General features: G+C 40.0%; 1 protein-coding gene across 4 annotated transcripts in view; it reads left to right on the forward strand.

Moving 5' to 3' along the window:
- hivep1 (HIVEP zinc finger 1) overlaps positions 1-26,267 on the forward strand; it is a 263,351-nt gene that overhangs the window by 233,176 nt on the left and 3,908 nt on the right. For all 4 annotated transcript variants that reach the window (XM_059945577.1, XM_059945580.1, XM_059945579.1 and 1 more), the window contains exon 8: positions 16,426-16,925. In XM_059945577.1, coding sequence (XP_059801560.1) covers positions 16,426-16,925 — 500 coding nt within the window. The remainder of the gene's footprint in view (positions 1-16,425; positions 16,926-26,267) is intronic.

Here is a 26,267-nt window from a genome sequence, read left to right on the forward strand (position 1 = left end):
CAATCCTATCAAATCCTTTAATTATCTTAAACGTTTCAATCAGATTCCCTCGTTAATAAAAATCACGAAAGATAGAGGTCCCAGACCCGATCCTTATGGGACAGCACTAGTCACAACCCTCCAATCTGAACTCCCTCCACCACGACCCTCTGCTTTCTGCAGGCAAGCCAATTCTGAATCCACTTGGCCAAACTTCCCTGGATCCCATGCCTTCTGACTTTCTGAATAAGCCTGCCATGTGGTACCTTGTCAAATGCCTTGCTAAAATCCATGTAGATCACATCCACTGCACTACCCTCATCTATATGCCTGGTCGCCTGCTCAAAGAACTCTATCAGGCTTGTTAGACACGATTGCCCTTCACAAAACCATACTGATTGTCCCTGATCAGACCATGATTCTCTAAATGCCCATAAATCCTATCTCTAAGAATCTTTTCCAACAGCTTTCCCACCACAGACGTGAGGCTCACTGGTCCATAATTACCCAGAATATCCCTACTGCCTTTTTTGAACAAGGGGACAACATTTGCCTCCCTCCAATCCTCCGGTACCATTCCCGTGGACAACGAGGACATCAAGATCCTAGCCAGAGGCTCAGCAATCTCTTCACTCGCCTCATGGAGCAGCCTGGGGAATATTCCGTCAGGCCCAGGGGACTTATCTGTCCTAATGTATCTTAACAACTCCAGCATCTCTTCCTGGCAGCTGTAAATTCAGGAGTGATGCCCATTCAAAACTGCAAATGTTACATCCTTGCTCAAAAAAAAGGTGTAGGAATAAACTGTAGTCACAATCCAATCAGCTTAATCACATTCATGAAGAAAGTTCTAGAAACTGAAACCAGGGACAAAATGAATGGTGACATGGGCAAATGTAGATAGATTAGAGAAAACCAGCATGAACTTGTTAAAGGTGAGCTATGTGATTACGTTTGAGTTATACCTTTGCACAGTTTATCTGTGATATTTACTACATTACAACAGTGACTACACTTTAAAATTACTCCAGTGACTGTGAGGCATTGGGTAACACATTGAAGTTGTGAAAAGCACTATATTCTTTCTTAGGAAAGTTATTAAATGAAATAGCTGAATGACACTTTCAGAGTCAAGGATGCTTCTCAGAGTTTAAATACCCATTCATTCTTTATTCTTTTTTTATGATGTCTAGATTCCATTCCAAATATTTCATTGCATTTATGTAGTCTTGAAGAACATAGTGGTTATTTTCTCTGATGCAAATTAAAGGGCTTTAGCTGCACGTTAAATTGGATGACGAAATATTATGTTGTGTCCTATACAGAAGGGTAAAAAGTTCTCCCTCCCTGCCCCTTATTTATTCATCGGGCAGATACAAGATTTCCTGAAGACACTTTACAGTTGCATTTATTTTAATTGCAAAATTACCTACACTTCAGAAGAAATGTATTGGTTATGCATAGGCACATCTTGACAATATTAAATCTATTGGTGAAAACAGTTAGATTTACAACTGAAGTGTAATTTTAACACTAAATTTTGCACCGATTATTTAAATATCAGTGAATATATATGATGGATTTCTTGATCCTGGAGTTCTTTCAGAAAAATATGAATTTAAAATAATACAGAATTTATTAGGAATCTCAAGTTTGTCATTTGACTTTGAAATGAAGTCAACCAACAAAAATGCCTTGCGACATCTTTGAAGTTAGGTTGACAGAAGTAGTTAGTAAGTACACCTGCACACACCTGTTCTCATTAGGTCTGTGAGAGGGCAGGAGGGCAACAATTAGCGATGACCTGTGACCATCCTTAGCGACTGAAGCACACTGTGTGAAAGAGGAGGAAGAAGGTTAAACAAGCACTGTTCAGCACAAAGCCTCAGAAAACTCTGTTTGTTGGTTCAACAACAGACTTGATGTCTAAAGGGCAAAGGACTGTAAAGTCTTGGAAATAAGAAAGAAAAGGGTCAGAGAAAGAATATTGCACAAAATTTTATTTACTTTGGAGGTGTAATTGATCGTAAAGGATCAGATAATGAAATGATGCCATTCTTTGCTGTTGTTAGAAATTACCAGAAATTCATAAAAATTTTGTTTTTCCCATTTCTGATTTTCCTTAAGCAGACTAAATGCTCCTTATTAATAATAGTTTACAGAGTAATCTATTCAGAGTTAAGAATTATTCTAATTTTTGCATTGCTTTTGCAGTATAACCCAAAATCTTAGCATTAAGATAGCCAGTTCTTGAAGCACAGATTAGAAGTGAGCTTCTGAATCAACTAATTATAATACTGCAGTTGTGAGTATCCAGCCTCCATTCACTGACAACATAAATAAAAAAAGTACATTACTGTATGAATAAAAGCTGATAAGTCCCATATAAGTGGCATTCAAAAGTGCAAAATTTTCATCTTCTGGAAAAAAATAATTGAATGGTTCTACAAAATAATATGAATTAATTTTTTTTGCAGTAGGGTTTGATTAATATTGATTCAGATAAATTACTATCATCTGTAGATCATGCAAAATAATCAAACAGACAAATAAACCGTTCAAAAATTGTACAGGTTGCTTTTCCTTTGAACTTCTCTTGCCCTGTGCTGCTAAATTCAATAGTGGTATCAGTTCCAGGATCTAAATGCTGTGTGCATGCTAATTGGATTGATTTTGGCTGGGACTGCAAGGAAGGTACAATAATTAGTTTTATTTGCAAAGTATTTAAAATATATACTGATTAATAAGCACTGTTGAAAGCCTACATGTACAGATGGCTATTTAATTGGACTTGTACATGTTGTGTGCACTCCTTGCTGCAGCAAAGCATGTTTTTTACTTTTATGTTTGCACTTTATCCCATTGTGAAGACTTTGAACTACATCATTTGTATTATTATTATTATTGTTGTTCTTGTATTTTCAATTTTACTCAGCTCAATCTAGTAAAACCTGAGGTACGGATATAGTCAAGCATACTCTTGTCTCAATTGTTAGGAACTGTCAGATTATTCTATTGCTGTTTAGTATTGAGACTTTCTGAACATTTACATAAGTATTTATGAGTAGGCCTAATTGTTTAATGCTATTGTCTAGTGACTTTGGAATAATACCAGTTGTGGATATTACCTTTGGGATAATGTAAACACTGTTGTTATTATTTTATTTTTATTTTTTCTCATCTCAAGCTGGTAAATATTTTTCCAGCATTCGTAACTTAGGCTAACTAATGAAAAAGTGAGCATTTTATTTTGGTAGTAAAAGTAGAATAAACCTTTAATATAGCCCTTATCACTCATTGAGAAGGAAGTAGGAAAAACCGACAAAAGAAGAAAAAATTCTGGCAGAATTTTCAACAAGATTTAATTGTGGATATTATTTGTATAACTAACAAACTACATGACGTGTTTTTTTTTAAATTCAAATTAGAGCAAACCACATTAAATGCTTCAAAGGATTAAGCTGTAGTTTATGTGAGTATATATATATAGACAGGAAATTATAACAGAAACAGTTTATGGTGTGGGTAATAAGCCTCAACAGATTCCTGCCGTTATTATCAAGATTTTTTTTTCTGGAGTTCAGAGCCTTTTTGCACAGAAAAAGGATAGCTTGGTTGTTAATGTAAAAATAACGAGCATCAACTCAGATTATTGGACCCTATATATTTATTTTAAACATCATCTATTTAAATCTTAATTTTTGATTAGTTTAGCTCCAACAGAAAAAAGCACAATTAAATTTAATATTAGCATTCTAATTATCCTTTCAGCAAAGATAAATGTTATTTCATGTGTCAGTGGCATGTAATTGCTTTCAAAATGAGGTGAGTTCTTTTAAAAATCAGCATTTAGAGAAAGTGATTGCCACCTACAGACGTAAATGCAACAATGAATCTGAGGGAAGTATTCATGGTGCTAAACTTAGTCACCCAGAAACCAAGTGGATCTTCAGTTTCAGTTAACACACTAGATTAGAGAAATTATTGTGCAAATGTCTTGAGCACCCTAGGTATATATATATATGTGCCAATGGCTTTTGCATAGTACTGTATATAGACAATAGGTGCAGAAGTAGACCATTCGGCCCCTTGAGTCTGCACCGCCATTCTGAGATCATGGCTGATCATTCACTATCAATACCCAGTCCCTGCCTTGTCCCCATATCCCTTGATTCCCCTATCCATCAGATATCTATCTAGCTCCTTCTTGAAAGCATCCAGAGAATTGGCCTCCACCGTCTTCCGAGGCAGTGCATTCCACACCTCCACAACTCTCTGGGAGAAGAAGCTCTTCCTCAACTCTGTTTTAAATAACTGACCTCTTATTCTCAATCCATGCCCTCTGGTACTGGACTCTCCCAACATCTGGAACATATTTCCTGCCTCAATCCTATCAAATCCTTTAATTATCTTAAACGTTTCAATCAGATCCCCTCTCAATTTCCTCAATTCCAGCGTGTACAAGCCCAATCTCTCCAATCTCTCTGCGTAAGACAGCCCTGCCATCCCAGGAATCAACCTAGTGAATCTACGCTGCACTTCCTCAATTGCCAGAATGTCCTTCCTTAAACCTGGAGACCAAAACTGTACACAATATTCCAGGTGTGGTCTCACCAGGGCCCTGTACAAATGCAAAAGGACATCCTTGCTCTTGTACTCAATTCCCCTTGTAATAAAGGCCAACAGGTTCAGGGGAAAGGAAGGGTAATATAAAATAAGAGAATGAGAATTATGAAAATATTGAACCATTTACCAAATCCTTTGACTTTATGAATTAGGGTTACAAAATACACAAATTGTAATTTAAAACTAACTATTTGCATAGAATGTGCAGGATCTGAGCACCATGTATTAAATTTTGTCACTAGTTGGTATATAGTACTTACAGGTTTGAAATAAATGTAATTTTCACTGTATATACCTTTACCTTTGGCAGAGCAAGATAAAAATTTACAAGTCAATCAGAATTTTTGAAAGGCTATTAGTGGTTTACTAGTTAGTAAGTCTCAGGCCTCTGAGGAAGAATGTAAGGATAGTTAGAAAAGAAATCTTTTCCTACCAGCAGTTATTAGAACAAAAATTTAACGTCATGGAGTGTGTGATGTTTCATGTCAGTGGAGAACGTCTAATCCACAGTTGTGCTCTGGCCTCATTATAAACTTTATTAAGTGTCTTGAAGTTTGAGACTCCTCATTTCACTTGATCAGATAGTATTATTTTCCAGATCAGAAAGACTCCTAAGCTGATAATTTGGATACCCTAATAAGGAACATCATTATAGGAAGATATAAAATATTGTCATCGTTTAGCATTCATTATCCTGTTTCTTACCAGGTCCTGGTGGTTGAGGAGAGTTTGCTCCCATTCTGGTTCATTGAGGTCTGAAGTGTCAGACGAGACTAATGTGGGACTCACAGGTAGTGTAAGTCATGCTTGACTGAGCAGGCAGGTGGGTTATTGGGAGGTTGTGCACACCTTTTGCCTTTAGTCTAGGCTTCTGTGTGTTCCCAAAGTCAAAGTTTAGTTTTTTTGTCATATGTACAAGTACATATATACATACATGCAATGAAAATCTTACTTCCAGCAGTATTGTGCACAATCAGTCAGGTACACAACATCCAAAGGAAAGTCATGGACCATGGGATTCGGATAAGATAATGACTATTTTACATTTCTTTTCAAGGAGGCTTAGAAAGCATCCATCATTAAATCCATTTCTCTGTTTACCTGATAATCATATAGTCTATTTCAGGAATCACATGTATGATATTGTAGCGATGTACTACATATGGAGCTAGAAACAACAACAAGTCGTTAAGTCGGTAAGTCGTTTCGAGACTAGTTTATTCAAACTTCGCGGCGCTGGCTTTTAATCCCTAGCGCCTGCCCTCTCCGGGCGGAAATGTCGTCAGAGGTGCATTACCAAAGTCTCTCCCCGCGCGCGGACTATTTGTGAGCCGGTTCACCTGCGCAGAAAGTGGGTCGCCACATAATTCCCCCCCCAATGTCCACACTCTGGATCAGTCAGCCTCTGCGCCACAGTGACTGAACCTCGACCAGCTGCGCCAAGTCCACATGGGCTGGTTTGAGTCGGTTCTCTGTGAAAACCTCCGCTTTCCCCCCAGTGTCCAGAACGTGCGTGAACCCATTGTTGTTGATCATCTTGAATGGCCCCTCGTACGGCCGCTGTACTGGTGCCCGGTGTCCGCCCCTTCGTACAAACACAAACCTACAGTTCTGCACGTCTTTGGGTACGTAGGTCGGGGTCTGTCCATGCTGTGAAGTCGGTACGGGGGCCAGGTTGCCAAGCCTTTCGAGTAGTCTGTCCAGGACTGCTGTGGGTTCTTCCTCTTGCCCCCTTGGAGCTGGTATGAACTCTCCTGGGACGACCAGTGGTGCGCCGTACACCAACTCAGCCAACAAGGTATGCAGATCCTCTTTGGGCGCTGTGTGAATTCCAAGCAGGACCCAGGGAAGCTCATCCACCCAGTTAGGTCCTCTCAGGCGGGCCATGAGAGCCAACTTCAAGTGACGGTGGAAGCGTTCCACTAGTCCGTTCAACTGTGGGTGGTAGGCAGTTGTGTGGTGTAGCTGCGTTCCCACCAGGCTAGAGGTGAACTGGGCGCATCTGTAAGAGGTAATGTGGGCTGGTACCCCAAAGCGTGCTACCCAGGTTGCAATCAGCGCTCGGGTTCAGGAATCGGCAGATGTGTCAGTGAGCGGGACTGCCTCTAGCCATCTCATGAACCGGTCTGCCATAGTTAGGAGGTATCGTGCTCCTCGTGACACTGGTAAGGGCCCCACGATATCCACATGATTGTGGTCGAACCTCCGGTGGGTGGGTTCGAACTGCTGCGGTGGGGCTTTAGTGTGCCACTGCACCTTGCCTGTTTGGCACTGCGTGCACATTCTGGCCTATTCGCTGACCTGTTTGCCAAGTCCGTGCCATGCAAACTTGCTGGAGACCAGCTGGATGGTTGTCCTGATAGATGGGTGCGCCAAACTGTGTATGGAGTTGAAAACTCACCGCCGCCAGGCTGCCTGATGAGCCACGTCGCACAGGAGGGTCCTCTCACCTAGGCCTAAGTGGAAGTCTTGCAGCTACAAACCCGAGACTCCGGTCCTGTAGCTGGGCATCTCGTCATCTGCCTGCTGCACCTCCACCAGTGCTGCATAGTCAACCCCCAGGGACAGGGCCTGGATAGCTGGTCTGGAGTGCGCATCTGCCACGACGTTGTCCTTTCCGGAGACATGCTGGATGTCTGTCGTGTGTTCAGAGATGTAGGACAGATGTCGCTGCTGGCGAGCCAACCAGGGATCGGACACCTTCGTGAACGCGAAGATCAATGGTTTTGTGGTCCATGAACGTGGTGAACGGCCTGCCTTCTAAGAAGTACCTGACATGCTGGATTGCCAAATATATTGCCAACGTCTCCTGGTCGAAGGCACTGTGGTTCGGGTGGTCGTAGGTGCTTGCTGAAGAACGCCAGGGGTTGCCAGCGCCCCTCGATGAGTAGCTCCAGCACCCCACCGACAGCTGTGTCGGATGAGTCCACTCTGAGGGCGGTCGGAACATCCGTTCTGGGGTGCACCAGCATCACGGCATCTGCCAAGGCTTACTTGGCTTTAACGAAAGCGGCCGCAGCCTCTTCGTCCCAGGTAATGTCCTTGCCTTTGCCCAACATCAGGGTGTACAAATGGCACATGATACGGGCTGCTGAGTGGAGGAAGCGGTGGTAGAAGTTCACCATACCAATGAACTCCTGCAGACCTTTGACTATGTTGGGCCGGGCAAAGTGGCGGATTGCGTCTACCTTGGCGGGCAGAGTTGTTGCCCCGTCTTTGGTAATCCTGTGGCCCAGGAAGTCGATGGTGTCAGGTCTGAACTGACATTTGGCCGGGTTGATCTTGAGGCCGAAATCCCTCAGGTGGGAGTAGAGCTGGCGGAGGTGGGACAGATGCTCCTGACGACTACTGCTGGCTATGAAGATGTCGTCCAAATAGATGAACGCAAAGTCCAGGTCGCATCCCACTGCATTCATTAGCTACTGGAAGGTCTGTGCAGCATTCTTCAGGCTGAACGGCATTCGGAGGAATTCGAATGGGGTGATGAATGCTGTTTTGGGGATATCATCAGAGTGTACCGGGATTTGATGGTATCCCCAGACAAGATCTACTTTGGAAAAGATTCTTGCCCCATGCAGGTTTGCTGCAAAGTCCTATATGTGCGGCATGGGGTAGCGGTCTGGAGTTGTAGCCTCGTTCAGTCTGCGGTAGTCGCCGCTTGGTCTCCAACCCCCAGCTACTTTGGGCACCATGTGCAGGGGGGAGGCCCATGGGCTGTTGGATCTCCGTACGATCCCCAATTCCTCCATCATCTTGAACTCCTCCTTCGCAAGGCGGAGCTTTTCCGGGGGGAGCCTTCGTGCGCGGGCGTGGATCCCTGGGTCGGGATGTAGTGCTGTACTCTGTGTCTGGGCATAGCTGCCGTGAACTGCGGTGCCAGAATCGATGGAAAGTCTGCCAGGATTCTGGTGAATTCGTTGTCCGACAGCGTGATGGAGTCCAGGTGTATGGCTGGCAACTTGGCTCCGCTGAGGGAGAATGTCTGGAAAGTCTCAGCATGTACCAGTCTTTTCCCTTGCAAGTCGACCAGCAGGCTGTGAGCTCACAAGAAGTCCGCCCCCAGGAGTGGTTGGGCCACGGCGGTCAGTGTGAAATCCCACGTGAACCGGCTGGCGCCAAACTGCAGCTGCACTGTGCAGGTGCCGTAGGTCTGTATCGTGCTGCCGTTTGTGGCCCTCAGGGTGGGTCCTGGCTTCCAGTTGCGGGTGTCGTACCCAGTCGGGGGTAACACGCTGATTTCCACTCTGGTGTCAACCAAGAAGCAGCGTCCCGACTATTTGTCCCAGACATACAAGAGACTGTCCTGGTGGCCAGCCGCCATAGCCATTAGCGGCAGCTGTCCCTGGCCCTGGCCCTTGCAGGGCGGGGGACAACGGTGGGCTTCTGTGCCCCACCGCTGGTGGTAGAAACACCACTGTTCACTGGCCTCCTCACTCCTGCCTCTGTGTTGTGACACACCTTCCGGGGGTCACTGAAATCTGCGTCGGCCAGCAGCAGATGTATGTCCTCAGGCAGTTGCTGTAGGAACGTTTGCTCAAACATGAGGCGGGGCTTGCATCCATCAACCAGGACCAGCATCTTGTTCATTAATGCTGACAGCGGCCTGTCTCCCAAATCATCCAGGTGCAGCAGGCGAGCTCCTCGCTCACATCATGAGAGGCCAGAGGTCCCAATGAGCAGCGCTTTGAATGCTTCATATTTGCCATCTTCCGGGGGCGACTGTAGGAAATCTACAACCTAGGCGGCTGTCTCCTGGTCAAGGGAGCTAACCGCATAATAGTAATGCGTGGAAGCAGAAGATATCTGCCGAACTTGGAACTGGACTTTTGCTTGGCTAAACCACACGCGTGGTCACAGCGTCCAGAAAGTCAGCAGTTTTAGCAAAACTGCATGAACAGATGAAGAGTTGGTCATCTTTGGTCCAAATTCTATTTGGACCGTCGGGGTCACCAATGTAGCGATGTACTACATACAGAGCTAGAAACAACGATACGTGGTCGGTAAGTCGTTTCAAGACTAGTTTATTCAAACTTCGCGGTGCTGGCTTTTAATCCCTAGTTCCCACCCTCTCCGAGCAGAAATGACATCAGAGGTGCATTACCAGCGTCTCTCCCACGTGCGGGCTATTTATGAGCTGGTTCACCTGAGCAGAAAGTTGGTCACCACAATATGTGAATTATGTGATCTACCCATTGGATAGAATGGTGTAATTAGTGCTTCAATTAGTGGATGTTAGTGTATTGGTTTCCTTGCTCTACAAATTAATGCAGAGAATTTTGCAGAGGCGGTAGAGATGGTATCTCTCCTGTGCTTTGAGCTGCCTGCTCTGGGTAGTTCATGATTCCGAAGAGTACAGGAGGGTGAAGACCACTGCTTTCCAGTGGACCATCATACCTTTGCTAGGTTTGAGTAACTGATCCTTAAACAATAATTTTGTTAGACAATCAAAGGCTGCCTTGGCATCATCATAGAGTTTTATATAGAATTAAGGCTGATTTATACGTGCATACGGACTATGCCACAGCATACGCCGCAGCCCTGATTTTCACTTCTGCGTTGCTCTACACTGTAGCAAGCATATGTTGGTGTGTGCCAAAATGCTAGTTGGCGGTGGGGTTTCTATGCCACTTGTATTGAGTTTCTTTGTGAGAGACATGGATGAGGAAATGTATTTCAAACATTTTCGCATGTCGGCCAGGTAGATTTGATGATTTGGTTCATCTATTTCGCATCGGTGTACGCAAAGCCTACAAACATGGCGAAGAAGAAGCAGCTGGAAATGTGTAGGAGGAAATGCGATGCTACCAAGCAGACCAATCACAGTTGTTGCAGTCTGCGTCGCCACGACGCATAAGTAACTTTTCTGGAGAGGTGCACGTCACCCTACTGCGTAAGGTACAGCGTAAGCACGGCATAAGTACAGTGTAGATGCGATGCACAAGTATAAATCAGCCTTTACAGCACAGAGGTGGATAATACAAGCTGTGATGAACTCATTGTCTGTGTCCTTTTTGGGCAGTCTGGTTGAAAAAATTAGCCCATTGTATTCCAAGCAGTCTCAGTGTCTCGAACATTCCACAATGAATTACAATACCACTTCCTGACATAGCATTTAACAAAGAGGTTATTTTAAAGTAAAGGGTTGTTGTTAGTGGACATGATTACATAATTTAGAACCTCAGACACATCAGTGTTCTCTTAAGTCTTATCTGTAAGTTATTGCCAAGTTTCTAAAGTATTTTCGTTGTGACCTGTGACATTCTAGGATCTTACAATTTTGAAGAGTAGCCGTTACTAGATTTTGTAAATGCTGCAAGGTTTCTTGTTTAACTTTTTCATTGTCCTTAAACACTTGCAGTTTTCTGCTTATTGTTAAACAAGTGGCTTTGAATGTGAGGATTGGACTTTTCAGACTTTTCTTTAATAACTGTCTCCAGTGTTTTAATTTTGAGTCCTGATGAAGAGTCTCAGTCTGAAGTGTCATTTGTTTACTCTTTATCACAAATGCTGCCTGGCCTGCTGAGTTCCTCCAGCATTTTGTGTGTATTACTTCTAATTTTGAATTTGGGTTTACATTACCACTTCTGTTCTGGGGAATACTCAGTGCAATCCCATGCAATATTGGCATCTTCTAAACAGCCTTTATCATGCTACTAAATGAATAAATTGGATACAGTCAGTGATTGAGAAAGTAAGGCTTATGGTTTAAGAAATCCTTTCCACAGCACCATCCATTCACCAGATCTTGCAGATACAAGGATGCTGGCACTATAATGTACTGGTAAGTATAAAGTACAGAAGTACTCTGTACATTGCAGAGGCTGTGGTCAAATCAACACATCCTGACAAAGGGTCTCGGCCCGAAACCGAGGGCCGAGAAGGAAGGCAGATTATTATCTGAACGGTGTAAAGTTAGGTAAGGGAGAAATACAAAGAGATCTAGGAGTCCTTGTTCATCAATCACTGAAGGTGAATGAGCAAGTGCAGCAGGCAGTGAAGAAGGCTAATGGAATGTTGGCCTTTATTACAAAGGAAATTGAGTACAAGAGCAAGGAAATCCTCTTGCATTTGTACAGGGCCCTGGTGAGACCACACCTGGAGTATTGTGTACAGTTTTGGTCTCCAGGGTTAAGGAAGGACATCCTGGCTATAGAGGAAGTGCAGCGTAGATTCACGAGGTTAATTCCTGGGATGTCCGGACTGTCTTACGCAGTGAGGTTAGAGAAACTGGGCTTGTACACGCTGGAATTAATGAGATTGAGAGGGGATCTGATTGCAACATATAAGATTATTAAGGGATTGGACTAGATAGAGGCAAGAAATATGTTCCAGATGCTGGGAGAGTCCAGTACCAGAGGGCATGGTTTGAGAATAAGGGGTAGGTCATTTAGGACAGAGTTAAGGAAAAACTTCTTCTCCCAGAGAGTTGTGGGGGTGTGGAATGCACTGCCTCAGAAGGCAGTGGAGGCCAATTCTCTGGATGCTTTCAAGAAGGAGCTAGATAGGTATCTTATGGATAGGGGAATCAAGGGAGATGGGGACAAGGCAGGAACCGGGTATCGATAGTAGATGATCAGCCATGATCTCAAAATGGTGGTGCAGGCTCGAAGGGCCGAATCGTCTACTTCTGCACCTATTGTCTATTGGAAACATTGACTGTTCATTTCCAGGGATGCTGCCCAACCTGCTGAGTTCCTCCAGCGTGTTATACAATATAAATCCTGAAATTCTTTTTCTTCACAAACATCCATGAAAGCAGAGTAGTGCCCCAAAGAATGAAAGACAGTTAAATGTTTAAACCCCAAAGCCCCCCACAGCTCCCCCCTCCTAGGCACAAGCAGGCACAAGGCAATGACCCCCTCCTCCACCCACCAGCAAAAAAGCATCAGCACCCTTCACCAAGCACTCAAGCATGCAGCAAAACATAATTGAAGACACAGACTTGCAGTACCCCAAAGGTTACTAGTTCACCTGGTAGTTCAACATACCACAGGTTTTCTGTCTCCCTAATAAGGGAAAAAGAGGTGTCCCTGTTCCACAGCGAAAGGGGAGACATTACAAACAATTTGGTGATTTATGATGTTAAAGTCTGGTGCATTGCTTTTTCCGAGCTTTGCGCCCAGAGAATCAGCCCCGGAAAGGTTCAGCTCTTGAACACACGGCCAGCAGCTAACCCATTGCTCCCAATGTTCCGTGTTCTCCCGCGACGCCTCAGTCAGAGGCACCGGCCATGAATCAGCCCATCTCCAGAGCCACAAAAATCTGGCACCCTGAAGGCATGCTAGCCTACCAGACCGTGTCCAAGGGATTTCAAAAAGTGGCCAGTTGTGAGGCCCTGAGAACTGATCCCATTCCCGCAAAGGACTGAAGTCAGACAAAACGGACATAATGGAACTGGCTACCAGTGCTTTTTCCTGAAGTCTGATTGGACAGTACTTCATAGGCCTCACAGTTTACGGTGAGCCTTCCCTGGATTAAACCTGGCACAAACACCGTGAATGGAAGTGTTCAGCATACCTTGATTGCAGTAGATAAGTGGAGGTAACAAGGGGCTGAAAGTTCAGCTGCCTGAAAAAAAATTGAGGTTTTTTCCATTATTTAAATTATTTTCTTTGTTTTTAAATGAGTTTTAATTTAAACTTTAAGCACATTTTTGAATGCCACTGAAGGATTGTGAATGTCAAAGACATTCAGAAGCAATGGCCCTGGCAGCCAATGAGCCTGAGGACAAGGCTTTCTGGCTATTAGAGCCATTCTGTGAGTGCATCAAGCTATCAAAGTTAACACAGTCTTGCTGGTGTGCTGAACCATGCTAAGGCTGTAAAATAAACAACATGACCCAGGGATCCTGCCAGGTATGGTCTGTTAACTCTTTCAGCTTCCTACTAAAATCTGCAGCACCTTCTGCTTGTATTTCAGATTTCTAACATGTGGATTCCATTATTTTGGCACTATATTCTGTACTTGTTTGAAATTTACAGTCATAGTAATATTTACCTACTGAGTGTAATCTTTCATGTTTACATCTGCAGTTAAACTGGGGTGTTGATGCTGTTGCAGTTGCGTTGTGTTCCTCCAGCGTGTTATACAATATATATCGTGAAATTCTTTTTCTTCACAAACATCCATGAAAACAGAGGAGTGCCCCAAAGAATGAAAAGCAGTTAAAACCACCCCCCCCAGCTCTCCCCTCCTAGACACAAGCAGCCGCAAGGCAATGTTGTGTTTGACACATTTTCAGTCAATTAACACGTAGTTCAAAAATTTTAGAGAATTACAAAAGAACACTGTTAGTACTATGCCCTGTTTAATGAGGTATAACTAGGTTTTTTAAGATCCTGCTAAACTATAATTAATGCTAATCAACTTCTCTGACACTAAAACATATGTATCTATAGAGAATCTACAGAAAACTCAAAAATTCCTTGAATTTTAAAAGAATAATTTTTTTAAAATTATTTATAATAGTTTATCATTCACTATAATTCATTATTATTTCACACTTTTTGACCTCCCAAAACACTTTGATGCTATCAGCTAATAGGAGCTGTTAAGTTTCTCAAATATGACTGCCTTTCAATTTCATAATGGCTTGCCAGATGTCATCTTAACCCATAAGTCTACAGCAGGCCTAATCTCAGTACAGACTGGTGCCCAGTAAAGGTATATCGCCATCACTCTCAGTTTTAATATGCTTGTCACTGGAGTTGAGCTAATCTGTGAGACTAATTGTAAACATTCAACCTTCATTGCTTCCACTCTGAAACAAAAGTCACCAAACCCTCAATAAATAGTTGAGCTGACATATAGTGATGACCTTGCATGTGGACACATTCAAAGGTTGCACCTCAAATCGTCAGTGACTAATAATTGAAGAAACTAAAGAATGGACCTTACTTTTAACACTCTCAAAACATAAGTCCTCTGTTGGACTTCTCTTCTTGTTCTTGGACAATAAAGTCTATGGTGAGACTCTGGAAAACATTGTTTCACATATCTTGAGAATCACTTCACAGTGAAATTTACACTTCTCTACACTAGTACCACCTTTGACCGTATGAGGACAAGGCAAATTTGAGGATCAAAATCTCAAACCTGCTATATAAAGCATGGGGTCTCCTTTTTAGATCTGGAACAACTAATGCAAACACCCCAAAGCACTGGAGGAATACAAGTCTCTAAAAAATCCACCAAATCCCCTGGCAGGAGGAGAAAACTAATGTTTGTGTTCTTCCCTAGGTTGCATTTGAGTCCTAACCAAATCAGTTCCACTCAGATAGACAAGCTATGTCATCCACATGAATCAGCCCCAGTGTCCTGAAAAAAAGCAGTGGATTACCAAGTAAACAGTAAAAAAAAAGGACAGAGATGTTCTCAAGGAGGATCAAATCCTCCTTGAGAAAGCGTATCATGTCCACTAACTTATAGGAATTCCTGGCTCAAGACCATTCGAAATAGAAGAACCTTCAGGGTAACATGGGGAACTTGGAGTACTTTTCACAGGAGACCACAGAAGTCCCGTGCAAATAGTGAAACTGCGCATCACCATCTGGACTGTCCATTCACTCCCAGCAAACCACTTTCTGTCCACCTGTCCCACACTGCCTTCATCGACTTTACAGTATCAGAGTGGAAGTATATCATCTTTGCTCTAAAGGGATTCTCTGAAAACTGGATAATGGGAAGATAATTTCACTATTTGAAAATTAAAATGTGATATGCCAAAAAAGCATTTCTACTGTCTGAAATCCGCTTAATTTATGACTCAGTAAGGTTGATGGCAGCACTATTGCTGTATGCCATAGATTTTTCTTAGATGGCACCTGACAGCAGATTGATGTTGGGAAGGGGGAAAATCTATTGAAGTATTTGGAGTTTTCATTTTGAGAAATGTCATGTCTTCACCTTCAACCACAAATTATATAATTAAGCAAATTATATAATGCACTTAAGTTTTAATACAAATTCAGCAATATTATTTACATAGAAAACACTAAATGTATATACTGGTTTTCGCATTCCAATATTTACATATGGAAACACTATCAGTGCTAGATAAAGTCACCCTCTTGTTTGAACAAACATTATGATAGGAAATTGTTCAAGGAAAGTTTCTATAGAATACATTATAACAATTCAACGAAATTTTTTTTAACAGTGCCTTCCAAGCCCTTCGTCTGCCTCAGGTACAAGGACGGCAGGGTATGGAGATAATCATCTCCAAGTTCCTCTCTAATTTCCACTTAATGGCTTGGGGGGGAGGGGGTTTGCTATTAGTTCATTGCCATTGCTTTGAAGTTCTTGAATTCTCTATCCAGCCACTTTGTTGGAGAACCTTTCTATGCATTCTGCAGCAGCATGTAAATATGATTTCCAGTACAATGTGGAACGGACATTAAACATTGAGCTTACAAACATTTTTCAATCCCAAGAAAGGATATATTTTCAGAAATATTTAAGAATTTTAATAATATGAAGGATATAAGCAATACAATTAATGTGGATGGATCAGATTTCCTTTTAGCTGTTAGCTCAGGTATAAAGTGGGTTTTCAGTGAACTCTATAGCAATTGTTTGCACAAAGATGTACAGCATCAAAGTCAAGAAATAATTCTTCTGACTTTTAAGTAAAGCAAATGTTATGAGACAAATCCAAGTGAGCGAACATAACTTATAATCTGCTGGATATTTTTGTGGAGGTTTCATAGTTCTGCTTTATTCTCAAATGTGTTGCAGATGTTTAGAGTAAAATGGTTTCACTTTGTGTAGCATTAATTATTTAGTTTCTGTTGTTACTTCTCAGTTTTATTTGTTTAACAGGTGATAAAGCAAGAGGTGGAAATGAATGCCTCTACTCTGATGCTGAAGACTCTGATGGTCAAGATGAAGAAGATTATGAAATTGATGATGATGATGAAGACAGTCAAGGGGAAGCTGGGCTGTCAGCCACTCCCTCTGTGGCAGCTAGCCCCCTGCACAATGCACAGAAAAATGACCAGCTTGGCACTTTGAATGCTGCCTCTGTCTCTCTAATTGCTGCTGTGGGAAGGACAGCAGATGACTGTGTTGGGCAGACCAATACTGTTGAGGAAGTGGCTGGTGCTTGGCTTCCACAAAATGTTAGAAACACTGAAAGGAACACAGAAAAGTCAAAGTTCTCCCCAGTCCATTGGCATGTGAGTGAAGAGGAGAAAACCACATTTGGTGCAGCTGGAGCAGTACTGCCTATGGCAAGACCAAGATCTCCTGCTTACCAAGTAACAGCCGACAGCCAGAATCTACAAGAAATTCTTGGAAGGAAAACCACAGATGATTCAAAGGTACCTGTCTTCCAACACATAATTTGAATTGTATTCTAATCCAAAGCCAGGACATAAATATAAACTTTACAATCAGAAGGGTGATATCCAAAATGCGTGCAGAATTGTTTTGAAGCCAGACCTAATTTTATCTGATAATTTTACAGTATAATCAAAGTACCATTGAATAATCAAAACCATAATTTATTTTTATCTGATAGGCCTTGAGAGCAGAATCTTAGCATCATGTAAATAATTATGGTTCTCTGTTCCTTGGCTAAGCATTAGTTCTGTCTGTATGAGGCAACAAGTGTGTTCTCAAAAGTTATTAGAATGTTTTGCACAGCTTTCTATTAACTACTGCTGCAGGTTGAAATACATAATAACCTGCACTGCCTTATAAAAGTTATTCTGTAGTTCAGTATAGATCTGAAGTACAGTTGTATTTCAGAAGTGTCCTTCATCAGCCATTGTGAATTTATACATGGTTATACTGCATTTGAATTAAGTCCAGTTACTTGAAATTCATAAAGATCATAAGATATAGGAGCAGATTTAGGCTATTTGACCCATCAAGTGTTCTTTGCCTTTTGTGTAGTTGAAATAATTATGGGTGAGTAATTATTAGAGTTATTAGAATGTGTACTTGTACAAAGAAAAGAGACATGAAAGCAGTACTTGTGAATGTTTGGATAATAATTCAGCAGCCCAAGATCCATAAGATACACCCAAAAGTATTCAGGAAGCAACATCTTTATTGTCCAGTGTAATCAGCAGTAGGTGACATGTTAAGCAAATTTGTAGTTCTATTCTTTTTGCTGTGAATTGCATCTTCTGATAAACTGTAATGCACAGTGCATGTGTTCGGGTTGTGGCTGCTTTTGTTTTAATATTTTTTGGTCTTTGTTACTTGAGCATTAAGATTGATATCTAAAGAATTTCAGGATATTTAATCCCTGCTCTTGGCCCAATAACTGTAAGGGCATTCAGTGAACTGAATCGGTACTCCTAAATGAATTATGAGTAAGGTCTTTCATTGGGATACTTAAATCATTGTAGCCTAATTTTAGGGAATTTTTGAGGAATGCCAAATTCTAGACAATGTGTTGTGTACAGAGTGGGAATTTGACTTTTGTCCTTCCCCACTATCATTGTTTTGGCTAAGGTCAAAAAATTCAAATGGCCCCAAGAGTTTTGATCTCCACAGTCCGTGTGCCAGGCATTTTGTAGGTTAGTGCATTAAGGCTATTTTCACTTGTCAAAGGAGAAAACCAAAAATATTTAATGTGCTTTATCATGGAAGACTTTAAGGGACCAGTTATTGTGGATTGTTACAGATAGTATATATGGCAGAAGCAAGCGGTTTAGTCCACATTCATGTATTGAATTATTCATTTCCATTTACACTTTGTAAAGGTTCAGTATTTTCCTTCTATAGTGTGGATGCTTAAAGTGGAAAATTGCATTCTGTTATTGCCTTTTAATGGCTTTATTTTATAGAACAGTTCTCTTCCCTCTCCTGAAAAATGTTGAGACTTTTTTGAGGAGTTGGTTCCTTTTGTGCCTTTCTCATACTGGTATCTCTGCCAAGCAAGCTGTCTTTCACTTGCGTATTAATGTGATGATGCCAATGAACTACTCAACACATTGAACCATCACAACTGACCGTAGTTCTGCAAGCAGCGGCTACTCATTCAACATATCACCATACATTAGATGCTACACATAATGGTATAAGTCAACAGGTTATTTAAAATTAGCCCAAACTCCATGATTGAACTGGCCTAACATCTATATAAGACCACAATAGGTACAATAGTCTCATTCCAAACCAAGGATCAGCAAGGAATGTTCCTGATGTTAGTCTGAAAGCATGTAAATGCCTATATGTGGAACAGAAAGCCACTTTATTTTTATAGTTCTTTCATCTGTTTTAGATCAAATAAATTACTCAAGCTCTGAGGAATTCATAATGTGCATAGTTCAGCCACTCACTGCACCAAACTAAATATAATGAGACACCTTTTCCCCTGTTCTGCTCATCCAATACATATCGAAAATTCTTCCTCTTTGATAATTTACTGAAGTGCTTTCTCAGATCACCTAGTTAATTACCAAATGACCTTAGGTGATTTAGAGAAGAACTTTTTAGTGAAGAAGTAATTGAAATCTGGAACACATTGCCTAGGTGGGTGGCAGAGGCTAGTACACTCACAACATTTAGATGAGCACTAAAAGCAAAAGACCAAGTACTGATAAATACCATTAATATAAATATGGTACTTGGCAGTCATTTTAGACCTGGTGGGCTAAAGGGCCTATTTCTATGCGATAGACTTTATGATCCATTTATTTCCTTCCCAGTATATTACCCTTTTGATTTAATTATTCACTCCAATGACTTTTAAAGCATGATCCATTGTTACCTCAGTGTCTTGTTTCCTTTCACGGTTCTTTATCACCATCTGTTATTCACATTATCTTTCTAGTATACTGTCTGTTCTTTGCTTACCTTGCAGAAGCTCCTTTGCTTTCCATTAGATGAGGAATGTCAGATCTTCTAAAGGAACTTATCTACCCATTAAGAATGAGGAATTCACTCAAATCAATATTGCCACAAAAGACTTGCTCAGTAATATCTAATTTAACCACTAATAGTACAGATGGGGATTACAATTAATTTTCAGGATGAAACCACAAAACCATATCCCTTTAACCGCCAACAGAAAATTAACTTTCAGTTAAAGTTTCAGTTTTAAGCTGCCCATTCTCTTGCCATTTTCACAACACATTATTAAGAATAAGAATTAACTTACTACAGCTTGAACCTGTTTTCTATTCAGATAGTGCTCCTGTACATTCACCCTCATACAATTCATGTTCTCCAGCTATCACAGGATGGAATCAGCCTTGTACTCATGATATGACATCCATATATCCAGCTTGTGAGTGTCACTATAGTTGATCTTTGCAGCTGCTTTAGACAATGAGTTATTGATTTATTTGTTAAATTAACTTCTATATGATGTAAGAACTTGTAAATTTAAATCCTCAGTTTTATTAATTTCCCCAACCTCGCCAAATGAGCCCTGATGTTGTACCTTCAAGGGCTGCAAGATTCAATACACACATCTCAGAAAGTTTGTGCTGAACAAGTGTTGATATTCACAGGGCCCTGGCTGTGCTCATACAGCAGCTATTCAAAATCAGCTGTGCATTCAGATGGTCCTGTAGCACTGTCTCCAAATTCAAATTGAGTGCAAGTTGGGTAAGATTGTTTAGTCGCTTCAAACTTTTGCTCCGTTATACTTCCTATCTTTGCACTATATGTCTCCCTTTTTAAACCTTAGTTTGTTATTTTATTAGTTTTCTTTTATCTGCCTGCAAATACATCTATCTCATAATAGCCGCAAAAGGTACTAAAATCGGGATAAAAGAAACTTCCACGGCTCTGTCGGCTGAGATTCTCGCTATTTTGGAACAACATCAACAAGATACTTTAACGGATATCAAAACTGAATTTAGAACTTCTATCAATCAGCTAGAATCAAAATCGGATCAGATTATTGCCAGAATGGATGACCATGCTGAACATTTATCTCACATCAACCTAACCTCTGAAGATTTAGAGCGCTGTGTTCAACATCTCGAAACTTTCTGCTCCAACGTAGCAGAGAAGAACAGTAAACTTACTTCCAAAATGGCGGATCTCGAAAATCGGAGCAGATGCTGCAATCTACGAATTCTTGGTTTGCCTGAGGCCACCGAAAAGGGCTCTTCCGTTGAATTTTTCTCTTCTTTTCTCTGAGATTTTCGGGAAAGAATTTCTTCTGACTCCACCTGAGCTAGAAAGGGCTCACAGGATTTATGTTCCTTGCGCAATTTTGGGTTCCCGTCCACAGCCAATTATTTTATGCTTTCATCAATACCAGGTGAAAAACCGTTTGATTATGGAGGCATGTCGCAGAGGTACTTTTGCTTTTCAAAACACGAATATTCGTTTTATGGAAGATTATGCCTCCCAGGTTCTGAAGAAGCATGCTGAGTTTAAAGGCGTAATGAAAGTGCTTTTTGATCGTGGATTCAGACCTTCTCTTCGAAATCCAGCCGATCTTCGAATTACGCTTACTACTGGAGAATATAAGTAGTTTAAATCAGTGAAGGAGGCTGAGTTGTTTGTTGGAAATCTTCCAGCCATCTTGCCTTCTTCGGAACCGGATTGACTTTCTAAAATGGCTGATAAGTACTTTTCGAAGTAAAGTTCTTTTTTCCGAACTCAGACTTTACTTGAATAATTCAGACATTAACTATTGAGATTCTAAGGGCTGTAGTTAATCTCTCCTTGGACTTGGTGCATTTTTCCTAAATAGATGATTTAAGTTTAATGTTTCCCTGCGGACTTTTAGATTTTACCTGTGTAATTTATTTTACTTCTGTATAACTTTATCTATAGAGAACTACAATTGATCTTAATTTGTTTTGGAGGCTTGGAGTTTTTTATTGAAGGCCTCCCTGTTGGTTGATTTATAGTATAAGATTTGCTTTTTTTTTTGTAAATGGCTGATAAGTACTCTCTTTAAATTTATAATTTCCCCCATTTTTCCCCCCTTTTAAAAAAAAATTTTTCTTTCAATCTTTCATAGTTTCTCACGGGTAGGTTAGTTTTCTGATTTTTTTTTGTATTAAGTTTTATACCTTTTCTGATGAAGTTGTTCCTATTTGTAATTTTGCTCTCTAGTGCATAAATTAGCTATTATTTTCTATATTATATATACGGAACCTTTGTTAACGATACGGAACTGGAAGTCATTTTTGGGTTAATATTTTTTGTAGAGCTAGCTGCTTTTTTCGGTAGCCGTCTAGTTTTGGGTTGCGAGGATGGGGTGGATTCTCCAGTTCCAACACTACTCACTGTTTTTTTTTTGTTTTCCCTTGTTATTCAGGACATGTCTCTGTACTGATTCTACTGATTTATGTTTACATTTTTGCTCCCAGACTGTTATTGTACTGTTTGATTTTTTATATGCCTGCTACCTTCTATGCACTAACAATTGATAATGGTTAATACACTTAAATTTGTGAGCTGGAATGTAAAGGGATTGAATCATCCTGTTAAAAGAAGGAAGGTCTTCTCTCATATTAAACAACTCAAAGCTGACATTGCTTTCCTTCAAGAAACTCATTCGTAGTTTTGATAATTCTCGGCTTTTGTCAAAGTGGGTGGGTCAACATTTTTATTCATCCTTTGCCACCAAAGCTAGGGGGTTTCCATCCTTATTAATTCAAATATTCCTTTTGAACTCCATAATAAGATATCTGATACAAGTGGCCGTTTTATTATCGTTTCTGGTAAATTATATAATACCAATGTTGTACTAGCAAACCTGTATGCTCCCAATTTTGATTATGTTAATTTTTTTGAATGTTTTATCTCCTCACTACCAGATTTAAATTCATATTCTCTTATACTGGGTGGCGACTTTAATTGTTGGTTAGATCCTAATTTGGATCGATCGTTCTCTGTTACTAGATCATCTACTAAATCTGCTTTAGCTATTCACTCTTTTCTTTCTAATTATGGTATCTCAGATATATGGTGTTTCCTTCATCCTACTGAGAGAGATTTTTTCACATGTTCACCATACCTTTACTAGAATTGACTATTTTTTACTTGATAATCAACTTATTCCATTTGTCTATTCTTGTGATTATCAGAGTATACTGATTTCTGATCATGCCCCAATTACTTTGTCTTTAAACTTTCCTGGTCTCCCTCAGAGGAATTTTAACTCAACTTTAACTCAACTTTATTATCGGATGATGATTTTCTAACATTTATTAAGGATCAGATAACTTTTTATTTTAACACTAATACATCATCTGAAATGTCATCCCAGATTGTCTGGAATGCCATGAAAGCATATTTGAGGGGTCAAATAATCTCTTATACAGCATATCTTAATAGAAAGTCCCGTATAGATCGATTAGACCTAATTAATCAGATTAAAGAATTAGATCAATTGTATGCTCAAACTAATAATCCTGAATTATACAAGAAGCGTGTAGAACTTCAAACTAAATTTGATCTTCTGTCTACTCAACCTGTTGAACGCCAACTTCTTGAAAGTAAGAGTTGCTTTTATATTCATGGTGACAAATCTGGTAAATTTCTAGTTAATCAGCTGAAGCGTTCTAAAGCTAAACAACATATTACAAAGATCTGGATGGGGATTTTACATTGGATCACTTAGAAATCAATGACATATTTAAAAATTTTTACTCTTGGCTTTATTCCTCTGAATCTCTGAATGAGAATATTTCTGTTGATCTTTTAAATAATCTGAATATTCCTTCGCTTTCATCTGATTTTAAAGCAAAACTTAATGAGCCTATATCATCAGAAGAAATATCTTTTGCAATTTCTGCATTGTCTTCAGGAAAATCTCCTGGACCTGATGGGTTTACCGTAGAATTTTATAAATCATTCTCTTCACTCCTTTCTCCTCAGTTACTCTCAGTACTATCTGACTCGTTTAATTATGGTAAATTGCCACCCTCTTTTAATGAGGCATCTAGTATTCTTTTATTTAAAAAGGGTAAAGACCCAAAAGAGTGTTCCTCGTGCAGGCCGATTTTTTTGCTTAATGTTGATGTTAAAATCTTGGCCAAAGTTTTGGCTCATAGATTAGAAACTGTTATTCCCTCTATTATTTCTGATGATCAAACTGGTTTTATTAAAAACAGTCTTCTTTTTTTTAACATTCAGCGTTTATTTAACATTTTATATTCACCTTCAACTGGGATTCCTGAATGCGTTATTTCTCTTGATGCGGAGAAAGCATTTGATCGTATACCTCTTTGCAGTTTTAGAAAAATTTGACTTTGGTCAAAGTTTTATCTCTTGGATCAAATTGTGTCCTACCGCCTCTGTTTTGACTAATTTTCAGCAATCCCAGTTATTTAACCTCATACGTGGCACCCGTCAAGGATGCCCTTTAAGTCCCTTTCTCTTTGATTTGGCTATAGAACCTCTGGCGATAGCATTCCGAAGCTGTCCTGAACTGACCGGGATCTGGGGGGGGGTGGGTGTTGAGCATAAAGTTTCTCTTTATGCTGATGATTTATTACTTTTTCTTTCAAATCTGTCCACATCCTTACCTCCAATATTTTCACTTCTTGATCAGTTTAGCCAGTTTTCTAGCAATAAACTTAATTTACATAAGAGTAAACTTTCCCAATTAATAAAGAAGCACAAGAATTAGCATTTCGTGACCTCCCCTTTAAAGTAGTTCATAATCAATTTACTTACCTTGGGATTACAGTTACAAGGAAGTTTGAAGATCTTTTTTGTGAAAATTTTGCCAATCTTTTATATATTACAAAACAGAGTCTGTCACAATGGTCACCTCTATCTATTTCCTTGGTAGGTTGTATTAATGTTGTTAAAATGTATGTTCTCCCTAAATTTTTATATTTATTTCAATCTATCCCAATTTTTATTCCTAAAACCTTTTTTGATTCCTTAGACTCTATTATTTTGTCATATCTGTGGAAGAATAAGCATTCTAGAATTAATAAAGTTTATCTTCAAAAATCTAAAAAAGAGGGTGGCATGGCCTTACCTAACTTTCGTTTATATCACTGGGCAGCTAACATACGTTGCACTACATTTTGGTCTTTTTTTCATAGCCAACCTGAGTGCCCTAATTGGGTGGCAATGGAGTTGAATTCCACTAAAGATTTATCTATTTCTGCACTTCTTGGCTCTGCACTTCCTCGTAGTTTGTCTAGACTAATTGTTAATACTCTTGTCAGACACACTTTGCGAATATGGGCCCAGTTTAGGAAATGGTTTTTATTGTTTTTCCCTTTCTAGTCCTATCTTACATAATCACCTTTTTTTACCTACTATGCATGACTCAACATTCTATGATTGGTATAGGAAGGGCATTAGACATTTTGAAGATCTTTTTTATCGATAATCACTTCGCATCCTTGCAACAGCTCTCTGCTAAGTTCAATCTGCCTAATGCCCATTTTTTTAGATATCTCCAAATTAGACACTTTATCAATCCTTTAATTCCTAACTTCCCTGGAATGCCCGAGAAAAATGTTATGGATTTATTTCTTTCTATTACTCCACTGGGTAAAAGTTTAATATCATTTATTCGTGATAAATTAGCATTCTGCTGGCGTGCCCCTGTGGATAAAATTAGAATGGCTTGGGAGCTTGATTTAATTATCTCTTTAGCTGATGAGATTTGGGACTCGATTCTCAAATCGGTTAATTCAACCTCTCTTTGTGCTCGCCATTGCCTTTTACAGTTTAAGATTGTTCATAGAGCCCATATGTCCAAATCTAAATTATCTCGATTTTACCCCAATATTAGTCCTCTTTGTGATAAATGCAAAAGGGCTTCTCTTATTCATATGTACTGGTCCTGTCCTAGCTTAGAGAAATTTTGGAAAGAAGTTTTTATAACTATCCTGTATTCTGAATCACCACTTAGAACCTAACCCTTTAATTGCTCTGTTTGGTTTCTTGGGTGAGACAGATATACGCTTGAGTTCGACTAAATGTGGAATATTATCTTTTGCTTCTCTCCTGGCTAGACGTCTGATCCTCCTTAGATGGAGAGATGTTGCCCCGCCCACACATGCTCAATGGCTTAATGATATTATGTCCTGTTTAGACCTTGAAAAAATTCATTATTCAATTCTTAATTCGGATATAAAGTTTCATAAGGTCTGGGGACCTTTTATTGAGTACTTTCATAACTTTCCTTTTAATTAAGTTTTTTTTTCAGTCCTTTGCTTCCCGCTTTTTTTTTGGTAGTAGGCATTATTATCTTCTGTTTTCAAGTGTATTTACAGTTTTGGGGGTTTGAATGTCCTGATTTATATTCTCTATATTGTGTTGTGGTTGGTCTGGAGTTTTTTTTTGTTGTGGGGCTTGGGGAGGATACTAACTTTACGTGACTTCAATTTGGGTGCTTTCTCAATTATCTTTTTTGTATTATATTAGTATTGTATGTTTATTTTGCCCTGTATTAATTTTTAATTTTGGTTTGGGTTTTTTTTATTTGTAATGTTGTAGAAAATGCATTAAAAAAAATCAATTAAAAAAAATTGAGTGCAAGTTTAACTGTCATACTAAAATCAAATTATTACACTGTCGTTCAATATCTGTAAGAATATACTCTGGGCAGGACCCTGATATACATCAGGACCCTGGGCTCATTCTTTATGTATAAACGTTTGTAAATTAAGTGACAATAATAGGAGTATACTCCATCCATATCAAAGACAAAAGGAAATTTGTTTCTAGATCAATTCCACTTTCCAGCTCTGTCTCCGTATCCC

Source organism: Hypanus sabinus, chromosome 20, assembly GCF_030144855.1.
Source record: "Hypanus sabinus isolate sHypSab1 chromosome 20, sHypSab1.hap1, whole genome shotgun sequence".
NCBI classification, from domain to species: domain Eukaryota; kingdom Metazoa; phylum Chordata; class Chondrichthyes; order Myliobatiformes; family Dasyatidae; genus Hypanus; species Hypanus sabinus.